This window comes from Pristis pectinata, chromosome 3 (genome assembly GCF_009764475.1).
Source record: "Pristis pectinata isolate sPriPec2 chromosome 3, sPriPec2.1.pri, whole genome shotgun sequence".
In the NCBI taxonomy this organism is placed as follows: Eukaryota; Metazoa; Chordata; class Chondrichthyes; order Rhinopristiformes; family Pristidae; genus Pristis; species Pristis pectinata.
In genome coordinates, this window is record NC_067407.1 from 45,062,047 (window position 1) to 45,079,023 (window position 16,977).

Here is a 16,977-nt window from a genome sequence, read left to right on the forward strand (position 1 = left end):
CAAGAAAACTGCCTGCCTTAATTTTAACACTTATGTTGTCATGTTTCCCAGTGCTTGGGAAATTTGGCAACAGAAATGAGTTGAGAAACCACCTTCACCACAGTTTTGTTTTTGCAGGAATCCTAGTTCAGAGAATATGTACAAAGTGCTTTCAACTTGAATAAAGTGACTACATTACAACAAGGTGTAGAACAAGTTTGTTTTAGTCTTGTCTATGCACAGAAAATGACACCAGTGCATGTATTGCCATCTTTTACCCAACGTCATAGTGTTCCAAACTAAGTTGCCAAAGTTACTATCTTTACAGAAGCTAGATAAATGAGACAATTTTTTTAAGGCTACTATGCAAATAATGAGGAGAGTATTTAGGATCTTTATAAAGATTTTAGTGCTATGTCCCAGCCATGGAAAACTTACAGTTGCACATTCAAATTTTGTTAAGACATTCATTAATACGTTCATAGAAATAACATTAACTTAAAGAGGCTTGATCTTAGTTGCAGAGTATGCACAAGTGGAACCCTGTGGAGCTCCAGAAAGACATAGCCATTTGATTCTAATGATTTAGAGCATAAGGTTACTTTGGAGAGCAGTAAATTACTTTTCCATTTTTCTCCGAGGAAGAGTGAAGGTTTAGGAATATTTAAAGGAAAGTTTTCCTTAGGAATTACATCAGCTGTTAGCTGCTGCATACAATGGTTATTTGCCACATAGAAGAATTAATTATTGTACAATACATCCAGGACAAACAAGGATGCATCCATTGATTACGTAATGATTAATAAAGATTGAAATACATTAGCATGTCTTTATCCTGAAAGGACATTAGATTTTTACTTGGTCATGACAAGAGCTAATGTTTTTCCATTGTATGGATTGACCCTCAAGTAAAATCATTACTGAGCACATATCGGCATGTATTTCTTTGTGTTCTTTCATGCCAAATTGGTTTATAAGCAGATGTGAAGATGATTACTTGAGATCGTCTTCAATGTAGCAACATTGATCATTTTGATGAAAAGGGATTGATCAAAACATTAACCCTGTTTCTGTTTTCACAAATACTGCTGACCAGCTAAGTTTTTCTAGCATTTTCTATTTATTTTTCAAAGTTCCAGTATCTGCAGTATTTTGTGTTTGGAAGCTTTTCACAACAAAGCTCAGAATAATAAGTGCTTACGCTCTTCCTGCAGGAAGGTTACCCAGAGCATCTCACAGGAATACAATAAGCCAAAAAGTGATACCAAGACAAAACAGGGATTAGAGCAGGTGATGCCGGAGCAAAGAGCTAAATTTTAGGTAGAGTTTTAAATGAAGAGAAACAGTTAGAAGACAGAGAGGCGTACAGAAGCTCCAGAGCCTTAAAAATAGCTGAAGATACAGCTAGTGGTGATGGGATGAAGGAAGCGACAAATGAACAAGAATCCAGAGCTGGAGGAATGTAGGGCACCTTGAGGGTTGGATGAGGTTACAGAAGAGGGAGAATCAAAACCATGGAGAAATTTCAATATGGAGATAGGAATTTTAAAATTGAGATATAAGCAGACCAGGACCCATGTAAACAGGAATAATGATTCAGCAGGACTCAATGAATTATAATATGGCAAGAGAGACTTGGATAAGTTCAGGTTTACAAAGGGTGGGAAGTCATCCAGTAAACAATTAGGATAATCTGAAAGTAATAAAAACGTGGATGAAGAATTCAGCTGCAGGGGTAAACATAAGTTCATAAACTCCCAGCTGCTTTAATACAACTTCAGTGTACTTTTTATCATGGAATTAATAAATGAACGAGGAAGAATGTTGGACTGCCTGACTTTGATATGTTCATACTTGTGCTTTGAAAGAAGTTCATTCTTCGCATGGCAGTGTCCTTACAGTCTGCTTTTTGTTCCACTTTCTTACCTTGCATAGCTTGGTCCTTAGTGTCTTACCTTTTCAAGTTCTTAAAATTACTTGCGTACTGTGGTTATAAAGTCAAAGTATGCAGTAAATGAAGGCTTTATGTACAGGCAGGGAGATTATCTGTTCGTACAGAATTAAATAACATTGAACATATAGTGCCTTAAATATTTTTCCCATGTAGTATGATGGTAATCTCTTTATATATAGAGCATGCACTTCTTAATGAATATTGAATGTCATATTAATTCGTGGCAATCTAATATGTTATGTTGCATATAATGCTTTGTAGGTTACATGCAAGCCACAACAGAGCCAATCTTCTCATCTGCGAGCTACAGTATCAGTTACAGAACCATATTCTTCTAATATTGCTAATTTACCAAGAGAACTTGTTGAGGAAGTTTTGGATGAGTTAGACCACTGTGTCCCATTGTTGGAAGTTTATCCAATAGATGATCAGGATTCTGCTGTTTGCAGCATTGCTCAAGCTCTGGAAAATGTTAGGTAAATAAAAATGTTCCACATTAGTAATTACTTCAGTTTCTTTAGGTCCTTATTCCAATTATATATTTGTCAATGATTTTTTCAGATTCTTTTATGACTTTCTGTGGAGAGATTGGGATGATGAAGAGGGCTGTGAAAATTACACCGCACTGATAGAGGAACGTATACGTTTGTAAGTCACTTCCATAAAATTGTTTCCAACAGTAACAACTAAAGGCCAATAGAAAATAAATAGATCAGTGAAATTCAACATTGTACTTACTGTCTGTGCATAAATGTGAACTAAGAAATAGAGTTGATTTTAAAATAATCTATAAGTCCCAATCTAGGACACAGGATACCTTTAGGCATGGAGAGCCCAAATACTGATGCCATTTTATCTGCTAACATTAATTCTGCCTCTGAAAATATTAATCTGTACTTCTGCAGAGGCTTGGAGGTACCTTTGAAGCACCTTCATAATTAGCTTTGATGCAAAAAACTGCTAATGCTGGAAATCTGAAACTAACAGAATGTACAGAAACAGATCAGAGCAGCTGAGTTGTTTCCAGCCTATTCTTTCGTAATAGGCATCAATTTTGAGTGATAATGAGAACCTGAACCCACAAGGAATTAGAAAATTTGTAAAGATAGGAGAGCAAGACATTGATTTCAGCCCTCAGAATAAGCTAATAAATCATTCACCTCTCCAAGCTATGAACTTCAAAGAGCTACAGAAGATGCATGAAGATGCAGTCAGTGCCAGCTATTGACCTTCATGACAAAAACACCAGGATTGTAAACATGGATTATATTCAAACTGTTGACATTAAGCCATTGGAGTAACAGAAATCCATGGAACAATTCTTTTAGCTGATTTCAACTGGTTAACCAGTAAGACTGGTTGTGCATCAATTAAGGACACTTCTTGCTCTTTTTCCTTCACTGTCAATCTGCAGGTCATCTTTCCTGCCAGTATTCTTCTACTGTACTGATAAAATTGAGCAGAGTACAGCTGATCCAAATAATTTTTTCAAGGCTCTCGAGTAGGAGCCCAATCTCCAACCGCCCTGATATTTAATAAAGGTTCCACATTTACTGTTTTCCAGATACTTTCACCTCTTATGTTGTCGAAGAAAATGAAAATTTCTATCGGAGAACCAGAATCTCTTCCCTTTTCTTCCATTTATAGCCTAATGGGCCCTACTTATCCCAAACCATTTTATAAGTATTGATCTTGCCCCCAATGCTATTTTGTGCCACTCTTTTGCTCTCCTCATTATTTTATGTGTTCTGAACTTCTTGTACTCCTGCACTTATATTTTGCGCCTCACCTGTAGGGCCTTTCCTTTTTTTATCGTTCTCATTATCTGCTGTGTTACTTTTTTATCCTTTGTCCAACCTTCGATATCCCATAACATCCAGGATTCCTTGTACTTGTTGGCCTTAATTTCACCCTTGCAGGAACACATTGGCCCTGAACTCCTCCTGCTTCATTTCTGAATTACTCCCACTGATCACGAGTAGACTTGCCTGCAAGTAGCGGCTCTCAGCTGCAATTCACCAATATGTAACTCTGAAAAGTCCTAGTTTGAAAATAGTAACCAACAATATAAAAACTCGGTGTGGTTCTTACAGGATTACAGTATATTCTGGTGCAGATTTATTTCTTTAATATATTTGCAGTTATGCTGATTTAAAAAAATCTTAACGATATCAGTTATTTCAGAAGGTCACAGCTGGTACTGGTATAAAATCTCTATTGGAACTGCATTTGACATGATTTTTTCCATAAAAATTCTGCTAGATGGGGAATAACTCTAATTGTAGGTAACCATAAGTGGATGGCAGATTTTACCAAACTACTGTTAAATTGTTGTGGTATATTAATTATTTTTGGTGCTTATCTTCACTCATTGATCTTTTTAACCATTTTTAGATTTTATGATATTCAAGATGGTACAATACCAGGCCCTGTAGGCCAACGTTTTAAAAGAACACTGGAAAAATATAGAAACAAACGTGTAGAGCTGATTGAGTACCAGAGCAATATAAGAGAAGATCCATCAGCAGCTGAAGCAGTGGAATGTTGGAAAAAATACTATGAAATCCGAATGATTTGTGGATTATTAAAAATCTGGGAAGATTTGCGTCTTAGGTAATGACATCAAAATCAAACTTCAATACTTAACAATTAATGCTAAATTATATAATGTTTGAAACTTTCTGTGTACTTTATCACTCCCATTATATACATAATTGTTCCCCTTTGAAGAGCTGTCTGCACAGTTGTTGAGGATATATAAATTACTTTAAGAAATTTGGTAACTAATTGAAAAAGAGGAGTGTCACAGGGTTTGTTAAGTGAGTGATTGAATTAGGAGACCAATGTCGAGAAGTGTACTCGCACAGACTTGAACAATTGAATGCTTGTTTCTGAGGTGTCATTTTGAACTAATTTTTCACATTTTTATGCAAGGTTATTTTTGGCCTTCTGTTCTTCCTTTCTTATCATTTCAGACCTATGCATGGTGTTGTGAAATTTGGGATCCTAAGCCCATGGTCTTGTCAACGGAGGAGCCATTTTTAGATTACATAATGGCAACTTGAAATTTTTGCTTTGATTTTTTCTGACTAACCTAGAAATCACTATTATCATCACTGATTTTTGTTACTAACTTGAGTTCCAATAACTTGATGCTCAATTTTGAAGTTTGTTTTACTTTTGTTTCTGCAAATAACTTTTCAGATTCAGATAAAGGGACAACTTTGTTCTCTTTGTTGTCCTATTAACTCTCAAAATCGAGATGTAAGCAAGCAGTAAATAAAATCCATGTATCTGCCAAACACTTACTAGCACTCTTGTAGTTGTCCTCAATTTCCAGGGATCATAGTCCCAAATACATAAAGATTCCCTTTGAAATTCATGAACCATGTAAACATATTCAAGTCAGAATCAGGTAATGAAGGAACAAACTGATGACATTTTATGACTATCATCACTTTATCACTTATTACTTAATTAATTCTTATTAATTTCTCATTTTCTGCTTAAAAACCTTGAGGTGACCATCTTGAAGATTATTTATAAGGGTGCTCAGCTGTTTTAAGGTGTTACATTTTGGTGGTTTTGGAATCATTTTCTTGCAGTTTTTGTGCTTACTGATCTGAAGTAATGTTTAAGTACTTTTGTTCTATGTTCTGATCTGCCATGGGATTTCTGATATTGCAGTTGCTTCTTGATAAGGGTTATTCTGAGAATCCCTTCTAAGGAACAAGGAAGGAACATAAAGAACTTTTCCAAGCGTGCCTCCAGTCAATATGCTCTGGAGGTATTGACCAGAGGTATGCTTGGTAAAGTCTTTAATTTTTTTAAGAGTACAGAGATCCAGGGCAACATGCATCTCTGTGTGTAGGAAGGCTTTAATTTTGTAGGAGAGCAGTGCCGTCAAGGTCATTGGAGTCTTGAACCTCTGATTCTGGATCAATTTTGTCTACCTTAGGATGAAGTCCACCTCAGTCATTCCAAAGTTCATACTTGTAATAAATGGGTGGTCAATGTTTCACTTCCAAGTATTTCCAGAAAAAGCAGGTTGCAGAATTCCCCCAATCCAAGGTATTGCTGACTGCACATAAATTACCATGCAAGCTCCTTGAAACAATTGAAAATTGAAAATCACACATTAAAAATTCACTTCATGAATTGCAAGGATTTTAAGTTGTATAGTATGCAACTGTTGTCTGATGTAAATATGCTTGCTTTTTCAGAAGCTTCCATTATGTTTCATATTGTATTAATTGTGCATATTCTCACTATTTGCAATTGAAGAGTAAGTTAAAGTGTGGCTGCTTGAATATGCAACTATATCTGGCACTCAGTTTGTAATACCTCCTTGGAATCCACGCTGGACATCAGGACTCCTGTTTGTTTCACTGGAGTCATCTGGTGCCATCAGTATGCAAAACATGTAGATGATGAGTCGTAGTTTTCCCTGACTGTAGGTTCTAGAAACTGTTGTAAACTCAAAATCAGGGAGAATTTTCTTTCTTCATTTGTGAATCTTTTCATCTCAGAGGCCCATGAATGCTTGGTTGCTGAGTATATTCAAGACTGAGAGCTCTAGATTTTTGAACCTTAAGATTATGGAAGAAACAACACTGCCTAGCATGTTAATCTAAGTAGGAAAATATTAATGGTACCAGTGTAAAAGTTAATCATGCAGAGCTCTGCAGTAAGCAAGAATAATATGAAGGAAAATGATAAATTAGCATGCTGGTGAATTTATTTTTACATTTATTTTTATACTGCAGCTTGATCCTGGCCATAGATATGCTGATTATGATCATGTGGTCACCTTTTGCTAAATACATTTTCCAACTTAGTTTGCTTATTGTGTGAAAAAAAACCACCTTTCTGTTATAAACATACCTTAACAGTATTTTTACAGTTGTATCTGTAAATCCTGAGGATTTATTGAGTCTCTTCTTCCTGAACCTTGAATACATTGCTTCACTGTTATTGGCAAAGAAAATTACACTCCCATTTAAGCTTCTACAGGCATTTAAGAACTTGCAACAATGCTCAAATTGATACCTCTTAATTAGCAAGCCACCAGTTTTGTGATGACAGCTTGCTTCAACCGTGCAAAACAACTGGACATTTCAGAAATTGAGACAGGTCGTCTTCCAACTCTTTTGAAAGTTTGGTTAATTCTCTCCATCTCTCATCAGTTTTTGTTGCAGACTAACATTGACCCCAATATCTTAGGGCTATTCTATCATCTAATTTTATTTCCTTTCTTCAGTATTATTGACCTCATTGCTGAAAACCATGCACCAGGTAAGATATCTACAGATCCACATATTATTTAAAGGATTTTTTATATAAGAATTTCTGATCAACTGATGTGTGAATAGTTCTACTGTACTGCTAATTAGAATTATCAAGGCTATAAATAAATACATGAAACAGATTTTGGAATCTGCAGTATTGTAAAGAGAACTGTGATTAAACAACCAACATCATGACTTTTAAAAAGACTTGATCCTGATTATCAAATTTCATACTAAGGTAGATTTCTTCAACAGGAGATATGCAGCATCCAATAGAAGGGAATATTGGACTGAAATCTCAATCATGCAGTGCATTGTTCATGTGCATGATAGAATACAGTCTCTATGATCGCATCAACAGCACTAATCCTCAAAGATGCCCATGGGCATTCGTGCACCCTACTGATTTTTGTCCATACATGCTTGGTCCATAGATAATTTGGATAACTCATTCAAAAGAAGACTTTCACAGAATACATAAGACCTGCTTTGTCTTTTGTTAAAATGGATCTGTTTTGAGACATCCTAGGACAAGGAACCCAATGCTGAGCACTTGTCTTAGATAAGAATTTTTAAGTTAAATATTTACCCCTTACAAAGGTTCTCCCTCGGGCATCTTAACCAACTCCTTATCACAACACCCTCCTTTATCACATCTGCTGCGCACCATTCCTCACCATTCCTTTCAATCCAATTGCAAAACTGACCCTCATAACCTCACTCTCAACCTCAACTGTGACCACTCCAAGGAGCTTATCATGAACCTCCCACTTACCTTCTCCATGTACCAACCCACTAAGAGATCCCAGTCCCCTACCAGACTCAACTTCACCTCCAAGGAAACCCATTCCCCCCCCCTCTCCTCCCTCCCCCCACACCCTGCCTGAACTTCTGTCCCCCTACCCGGAATCCACAAGCTGATCTCTTGATCTACCGTTTTTTATTCACACAAAGAAATGTTTTTCACTTGTGCAATCGCACATAAGCTCTTTAATTCATCCTTTAAGAAATTTTGCAATGGTAGGCCCTCATAAATAAACAAATCATTTGTTGACCAATTGCACACGACCAATGTAATTAGGCTTTCGTGGTGCCAAACATTTTTAAGGCCACTGTGTCTCCATTATGTAAAAATCTAAGGACATCGCTATTTAATGTTATAATGTTAAAGCAGTTGATTTTGTGTATTATCCTTTTCAGAGCACATGGACCTTTTTTCCCACGAATACTGCGACGTAGGAAAGGGCAAAGACCATCTGGAAAAATTGTGACTCATATTGTGGCAAACATGATGACAGCTGACATGGTGAGTTATTTCACTTTGTTGCAATTAGTTTGGCTGCTTAAATCTGCTAGTCCATCACCTTTGCAGATGTTGAGTATTAGCCCTGATATTGTACATCATTAATAATTTGCCATTGTTAACTTCTGGAACAAAATGTAATATCATTTATTAGAAGTTTTTTTCCAAGATCATGATCAAATGCAGGCATTTGCCATTGATTCTTCTAACCACACACTTAATGCATTTTCTATTCTCTCCATCGTAACATCTTTGTCCTCCGTAACACATGACAAATTTCCAGGTTAACATTTTGGGCACTAACTTCTAGTCCTTCCACATTGAGGGTTATTTGCACCATCGACACTGCAAGATTTAACAAATGACTGATGTCCACCATTTGCACTTTTATTAATTATATCCAGCTTATAATTTATCTTGATTTCTTAGAGGAGGTGCAATCATCAGAACTGCTGATTTTTAAGCCAGTTTAGAGGTTGCACAGAATAAATTGTGATAAATTCTGATCACACGTGGAGCACTGCAACTTCAATGAAGACAAAATGGCATGGGAGGAGGTATGAAATGCACAATATACAGAGATACTTTCTTTTGCATAAGTAAACTATAAGGAAAATGTAGAACAAGGCTAAGACATTTAGCAGAGTGCAAAAAAGGAGCTCATTGATTGTGTAGAAATTATTCAGAGATAGTCCAGACAAATTTCCCTGCAGATGTCACAATATGTGAGGCTGAACCTCAATTAAACCACAAGGAAGCCTGAAAAAAAACAGAAAATCCAATGGTAATGGAAAACAATTAAAACTGCATGTACTAGAATCTGAAACAAATACAGAAAAAGCTGAAACTCAGCCAGTCAAGCAGCCTCTGTGGAAAAAGAAACCAGTTAAATGATTCAGAAAATCCAATATTCTTTCCCTCTTTCATTTTCATTGCACGTAGGTAGCTTTAGTTTTCTCATTTGCTTTATTCATCTGTAAAATATTTGGTATATTTTTCTATGTGTTAATTTCCTCATATGATAAATAGGAATGAAGATGACAAGACACAACACATTTCACCTTTCATATTGAATACAAATATTTATTTGCGTTACTGTTCTTTATGTTTTCTGTAGGTTAAAGATTTCTCTGCTAATACGCTAATCCAACAACATGATAACTTAGACGCATCCTTGGATAATTGTTTCAGTGGTGACACAGTAGTTATTTTTCCAGGGGAGTATTATGCTTCAGGATTTGGAATGCTAACAGACGATATCATTATAAGAGGTATATGATGAAGTAATTAATGTACTCTTATTATAAAACCATTTTGATTATATCTTAATTACACCTGGAGGTTGATGAATGTTAAGTATAGTGTATTTGAGATTGTTCAACCTCTGCATGGAAGGTTCCCTTCCAACATGATCCCTAATTGTTTTCTTTCCCTGGTGTAGTTTCAGTTGATATTTGTAGATTTGATTCTTGCTACCTTCTCTAATCAAGAGGAAAACTTTGTTATGTGATAACAAGTTGTGGGAAAATCTCCACTTCTGTGGTGCATAATTTTTAATATCAAGGTGATCTCATAATTTGGATTGAGCAAACCTAAGTGTTGTAGATTTTCAATTATTTAAGTGGACAGTACCAAAATATTACTGGATTTTAGAGATGAAAATACATTCACACACATTCCTATTTTAACATAAATTCTGTTTTAGCATAGATATGCCTTCATTTATTTTAAGCTGGCTAACGTCTCTGCAAATTGATGTGCAAGTATGTGTAACTGGTGGAAAGGTTTCATAAATCAGGTGGTGAAATCAACAACTACAGATAACAATTTTCAATTTCCAGCCAGTGGTGAGTTTACTTCCTGATTCTCATTAACTTCAGTTTTATTAGAGCACTTTATATACACAGGAGTCTTCTAATGTAGAGGAGACCACGTTCTGAGCAACAAATGCAGTATTAAGTTCTGCCCGCTGCTGCTCAACGACTGAAGTCTGGGTGATCCTAGTTCTGGAGAGTAGCACCATAGGTTGAACAATTTCTCATTAGTTTGAAGGTTAGCCCAACTCCTGTAGTAATTTTTTTGGAAGTGAAGTGCTGCATTGGGATAAGAAAGATTGAAGAAAACATCAGGACAATGACTGGGCTATGTTTGATGCCACTCTTTTGAGTTTACGTGTGTTTGGAAGCTGAGCTCCAAGCCACCATCAACTCATTTACTGAAGCATACAAGAGAATGGGCCTGTTTCAGTTTCTTAAAAACAAAGGCCCTCACCAACTGCACCTACTGTGCAATCATTGCCCTCTAACAATATAGGTTCACAGCGAGACACTGGAAAATGTGAAGCATTTTACATGTCTTCAGAGCCACTTTTCAACGAAGGCAGTCATTGATGATGTGATGATGAAATTCAGTGTCTCGTTCAATGCACCAGCAATTCCTTTGGTCAACTGCAGAAGAGGGTGTTTGAAGATCAAGACCTCAGACGTGGCACAAAACCCATGGCTACCAGGCAGTAGTGATCCCTGCTCTGCTTTATGCTTCTGAAAGCAGGACTAACAACAGTAGACACCTCAGGGCACTGGAAAAATAATGCCAATGCATCTCTAAAATCTTCAAAATTCACTGGCAGGATATGCAAACCAACCTCAGTGACCTCTCCCAGACCAACACACCCAGCACTGAAGCTCTAGTTACATCCAGTTGTCTTCGATGAGCAGGCCATATTGGTTGCATGCCAAGCACCAGATTCCCGAAACACTCTGCTCAGGGTTCCATCATAGGACATTACCAGTCAGACAAAGGAAAAGATTCAAGGATGTGCTCAAAGCCTCCTTGAAAACTGCAGCATTCCGCTGACTCTGGGGAGTCTCCGGTCAAAGTGGAGAAGCAGCATTTGGGATGATATTGAGAATCTTGAGTCAATATATCAGGAGCTCACTGACCTGCTTAAAGGGTGGAAAGACTACTTCTTAAACTACCTTTCTGTCTGCTCCATCAAGCTCCACCTCTCCCATCTCTGGAGACTGTGGTTACCACATTAGCCACATCAGTTTCTTCCAAACACACATCTTCCTTGATCCCAAAGAAGTGCCTAGGAAGATGATACTAAGTTGTAAGTAATACAATTTAATTGCTGCTTCACCTGGAAAGATAGTTTAGGATCCTTGAAAGGAGAAGTTGTAAGGGCTGGTGTTCCATCTCCTGCAGTTAACCAAGAATATGTTATGAGAAGGAGAGTTCAATTTTTGATACCTTCAGTGTGATACTCTACCAAATATATTTTCACTTCTCCTCCTCTTTCCACCACCCAAAGAGTCTGTTAACCACAGAAGGCCTTTGTTCAATCTGGACATCAGTTGAAAAATCCTAAGGTCTTGAACCAAGAACTCACTGCTCTGCTCTATGGAAGTTAAAGTTACTTGTAACCCAAGGCACAGATCAAGTTCTGTTAGACACACTACTACTTAATGTTCTTTCTGTGATGTGGAAGAAGGAGCATTGACCCAAACAAAAACAGAAAATGCTGGAAACACTTCTCAGGTCAGGCAGCATCTGTACAAAGAGAAATAGAATTAATGTTTCATGTTGAAGACCCTCTGTCAGAAGTGAGAGGAAAAAAAATGATGCTAGTTAAGAGTTTGAGGGGGTGGAGGAGGAATGGATAGCACAGAGAGAATATCAGGTCAGTGAATTCTAATGAAGAAAGAAAAACAGCCAGTATCACAGATGATTGACCTACAGCAGAACTAGCCAATCGTGATACAAAGTGGGACATTGGCACCAGTATTGGGGAAGGAGGGACTGTAAATAAGGTAAATGAGCTTATAGTGCAGTTAGAGATTGGTAGATATGACGTTGTGGGCATCATAGAGTCCTGGTTGAAAGAAGATCACTGCCGGGAGCTAAGCATCCAAGGAATCACGTCCTATCGAAAAGACAGGCAGATGGGCAGAGGGGGTGGGGTGGCTCTGTTGGTAAAAAATGAAATCAAATCCTCAGCGAGAAGTGACATAAGATCAGAAGGGGTAGAATCCTTGTGGGTAGAGTTAAGAAACTGCAAGGGTAAAAAGACCCTGGTGGGAGTTATATACAGGCCTCCGAGTAGTAGCCAAGATGTGGGGTACAAATTAAAACAGTAGACAGAAAAGGCATGTAAAAAGGCCAATGTTACAGTAGTCAAGGGGAATTTCAATATGCAGGTAGATTGGGAAAATCAGCTTGTTACTAGATTCCAAGAGAAGGAATTTGTAGAATGCCTACAAGATGGCTTTTAAGAGCAGCTTATGGTCAAGCCCGGTAGGGAAAAGGCAATTCTGGATTTGGTGTTGTGCAATGAACCAGATTTGATTAGGGATCTTAACGTAAAGGAACCCTGAGGAGGCAATGATCATATGATAAAATTTACCCTGCAGTTTGAGAGAGAGAAGCTAAAATCAGATGTATCGGTATTACAGTTGAGTACAGGTAACTGCAGAGGCATGAGAAAGGAGCTGGCCAAAGTTGATCGGAAGGGGACCCTAGGAGGGATGATGGTAGAACAGCAATGGCAGGATTTTCTGGGAGTGATTCAGAAGATGCAGGATCAGTTCATCCCAAAGAAGCAGCAGCATTCTAAAGGGAGGATGAGGCAACCGTGTCTGACAAGGGAAGTCAAAGACAGCATAAAAGCAAAAGGGAGGGCATACAATATTGCAAAGATTAGTGGGAAGCTAGAGGATTGGGAAGCTTTTGAAAACCAACAGAAAAAATGAGGGTAAGCTAGCCAGTAATATAAGAGGATACCAAAAACTTTTTCAGATATATAAAGAGTAAAAGAGGCAAGAGTGGACATCGAACCACTGGGATATGATGCTGGAGAGATAGTAATGGAGAACAAAGAAATGGCAAACGAATTGAATAAGTATTTTGTGTCAGTCTTCACTGTGGAAGACACCAGCAACATGCCAGAAATTCAAGAGAGTCAGGGGGCAGAAGTGAGTGTAGTATTAGTGTAGTGTAGTGAGGCATTAGTAGTGATCTTTCAAGAATCACTAGTGTCAGGAATGATTCTGAAGGACTGGAAAATCACAAATGTCACTCCACTCTTTTTAAGAAGGGAGGGAGACAAAAGACAGGAAATCATAGGCCAGTTAGCCTGAATTCAGTGGTTGTTCATTTGTTAAGTGTCCATTGTTAAGGATGAGGTTTCGGGGTACTTGGAAGCTCATGATAAAATAGGCTAAAGTCAGCATGATTTCCTTAAGGGAGATCTTGCTTGACAGACCTGTTGGAGTTCTTTGAGTAAGTAACAGGCAGGATAGACAAAGGAGAGTCGGTGGATGTTGGTTACTTGGATTTTCACAAGGCCTTTGACAAGGTGCAGCACATGAGGCTACCAATCAAGATAGGAGCCCATGGTGTTACAGGAAAGGTATTAGCATGGATAGAAGATTGGCTGACTGGCAGAAGGCAAAGAGTGGAAATAAAGGGGGCCTTTTCTGGTTGGCTGCCAGTGACTAGTGGTGTTCTGCAGGGTTCGGTGTTGGGTCTGCTGCTTTTCACGTTATTTGTTAATGATGTGGGTGACGGAATTGATGGCTTTGTGGCCAAGTTTGCAGATGATACAAAGATAGGTGGAGGGGCAAGTACTGTGGAGGAAGCAGGGAGCCTGCAGAAGGACTTGGGACAGGTTGGGAGAATGGGCAAAGAACTGGAGGATGGAATATAGCGTAGGGAAGTGTATGATCATGCACTTTGGTAGAAGGAATAAAGGCATAGACTATTTTCTAAACGGGGAGCAAATTCAGAAATCAGAGGTGCAAAGTGACTTGGGAGTCCTGGTGCAGGATTCCCTCAAGGTTAACTTGCAGGTTGACTCAGTAGTTAGGGAAGGCAAATGCAATGCTGTATTCATTTCAAGAGGACTAGAATATAAAAGCAAGGATGTAATGCTGAGGCTTTATAAGGCATTGGTCAGACCACATTTGGAGTATTGTGAGCAGTTTTGGGCCCTATATCTAAGGAAGGATGTGCTGACATTGGAGAGGGTCCAGAGGAGGTTTACAAGAATGATCCTGGGAATGAAAGGGTTAATACACAAGCAGCGTTTGCTGCTTCTGGGCCTGTACTCGCTGGAGTTTAGAAAGATGAGGGGGGAATCTCAATGAAACCTATTGGATATTGAAAGGCCTGGATAGAGTGGATGTGGAGAGGATGTTTCCAGTTGTGGGAGAGTCCAGGACCAGAGGGCACGGCCTTAGAATAGAAGGACATTACTTTAGAACAGAGATGAGTAAGAATTTCTTCAGCCACAGGGTGGTGAATCTGTGGAATTCATTGCCACAGATGGCTGTGGAGACCAAATCATTGGGTATATTTAAAGCGGAGGTTGATAGGTTCTTGATTAGTAAGGGCGATAAAGGTTACGGGGAGAAGGCAGGAGAATGGGGTTGAGTGTGAAAAATAAATCAGCCATGATTGAATGGTGGAGCAGACTTGAAGGGCCGAATGGCCTAGTTCTGCTTATGTCTTATGGTCTGTGGTCTAAACAGAGAAAGTGAGTTACCTGAAGTTGTAGAATTAGATTTTCATGTATTGACCTAAATGTTTGCTTTACTCAAATGTTCCTATTAAACTTTGAAGTCGATTTTTCACTCATGTAGAAACAAAATAGTATTGTTTCCAAATATAACAACTGTTTTTTTGATCTCGTTGTATAATTTGAATGGCTGTACATCTGGTTTTCAAAGTATTCATTCCTGGCTCCATGATATGGTGAGCATTAAATAAGTCTTTTTCAAGTTAAATGAATTAGTCTTTTTTAGAATTTTGTATTAGTAGCAGAGTAAAATTGCTGGAAAAAAGGAATTTGAAATTTGTTCTAACCAAAGCTGATCAAAAAAATTGCATTGTTAAAACTTAAATTCAGGACAAAAATATGTTTTTCACTGACAGGAGCTGGAAGCCGTGAAGAAATCATAATCTTTTCAGACCCTACACAAGACAATTTTGTGGCATCTAAATCCCAAAACATTAGCTTAATTCACCTTACTTTAGTACAGAGGGGAACTACTGACGGCATTGTGGTAGTAGAATCAGGTCACATGACACTTGAAGATTGTCTTTTGAAATGCGAAGGCACTGGTGTTTGTGTTCTCACAGGAGCAGCATTAACCATGAAAAACTGTGAATTGACAGGAGCTCAGGTTGGTATATTCAAGTGACAATATAGAAACCTAAATACTGTACTGCCATGAAGAAATATTTGACTTGATTTAGGATTTTGCATTGCTAAAGTCAGGACAAATATGTTTGTTGCCCAAGGTTTGGTAAGTGTTCCAGATACAAATATGCATATCAGTCAGATGCCTTTTGAAGAGAAGAAATAAGGACTAGAAGCCAGATAATAGATTAAAATAAAACTTTTTGTTGATCTGGAAGCTAAAATATTGTAGCCTAGAATGGATCCATTACCACCCATTTCGCATTCACACATTATACATGAGAGCCATTTTACCTTGGGTGAATTGTTTATGTGATCATTTCCAGGTGAAATTACGCTCACTGGGAAATTGACCTAATGCTTTTCTGTGCACATTTTCTCATCACTGATCACATACCATATGTTCTCTTCCTTGCTGGCATGTTAAGCTTTTGAGGGCAACTTGTGGCCTTGGTTGAACACAAGAAAACAGGAAGCATATTGTGCTGAGATAGGCAATTAGACATCAGTTTAAGGATCTACACATGTAACATTGTTGTCACACACATTATCTGCCACTTTCAGTTTTCAGTGCACAGGATGGTGGGAACCTCATCTCTGTTTGCTCCATTAATGATTGCTGCCTTCTTATACAATTTAAAATTTTAGCTGCATGCTGCCCTCTTGGTCATACCACACTTCAGTGGCATGACGTCACTCACAGTACAGGACTCAATCAGGGCAGGTGATTGCATGGGGATTGCCCACAGCCACTGAAGATTACCATTTCGTCACCGATGAAAAACATTATGATGCTGGAGGTCCTGAAGAAAGGTCCTGACCCGAAACATTGACCACCTGCTTTTCTCCACGGATGCTGCCTGGCCTGATGAGGTCCTCCAGCGTCATAGTGATTTTCATCTAGATCCCAACATCTGCAGTCCTTTGTTTCTCTACCATTTTGTCACTCTACTCTATGGGCAGCCTTTAATGCAGTTTGTTCTGTGATTTCCTTGGGAAAAGCTCTCCTAAGGCTTATCACTCTTCCCAGTGATCAGCACCACAGTGCACAGCAGCTTTTCATGCGTCTTTCACATCAGGAGCCACCCAGGTCCCACCTCAGCACATAATTCTGTGTGCAAACTGCATTAGCATTGTTTTTAATGTATTTCTGGACAATCTCACAAAAATTTGCAATAGGTCACATTTGGTGTAAGTGCTATATGGAGCAAATGTTTGGCAGACCAAAAAAAAGTGACATCTTATTTCTCAG

General features: G+C 38.3%; 1 protein-coding gene across 1 annotated transcript in view; it reads left to right on the plus strand.

Annotated features, from left to right (window-relative positions):
* LOC127567743 (testicular spindle-associated protein SHCBP1L-like) overlaps positions 1-16,977 on the plus strand; it is a 52,726-nt gene that overhangs the window by 22,276 nt on the left and 13,473 nt on the right. The window contains exons 3-8 of the mRNA XM_052010728.1: positions 2,195-2,409; positions 2,495-2,581; positions 4,328-4,546; positions 8,422-8,527; positions 9,642-9,795; positions 15,458-15,708. Of these exons, the coding sequence (XP_051866688.1) occupies positions 2,195-2,409; positions 2,495-2,581; positions 4,328-4,546; positions 8,422-8,527; positions 9,642-9,795; positions 15,458-15,708 (1,032 nt within the window). The remainder of the gene's footprint in view (positions 1-2,194; positions 2,410-2,494; positions 2,582-4,327; positions 4,547-8,421; positions 8,528-9,641; positions 9,796-15,457; positions 15,709-16,977) is intronic.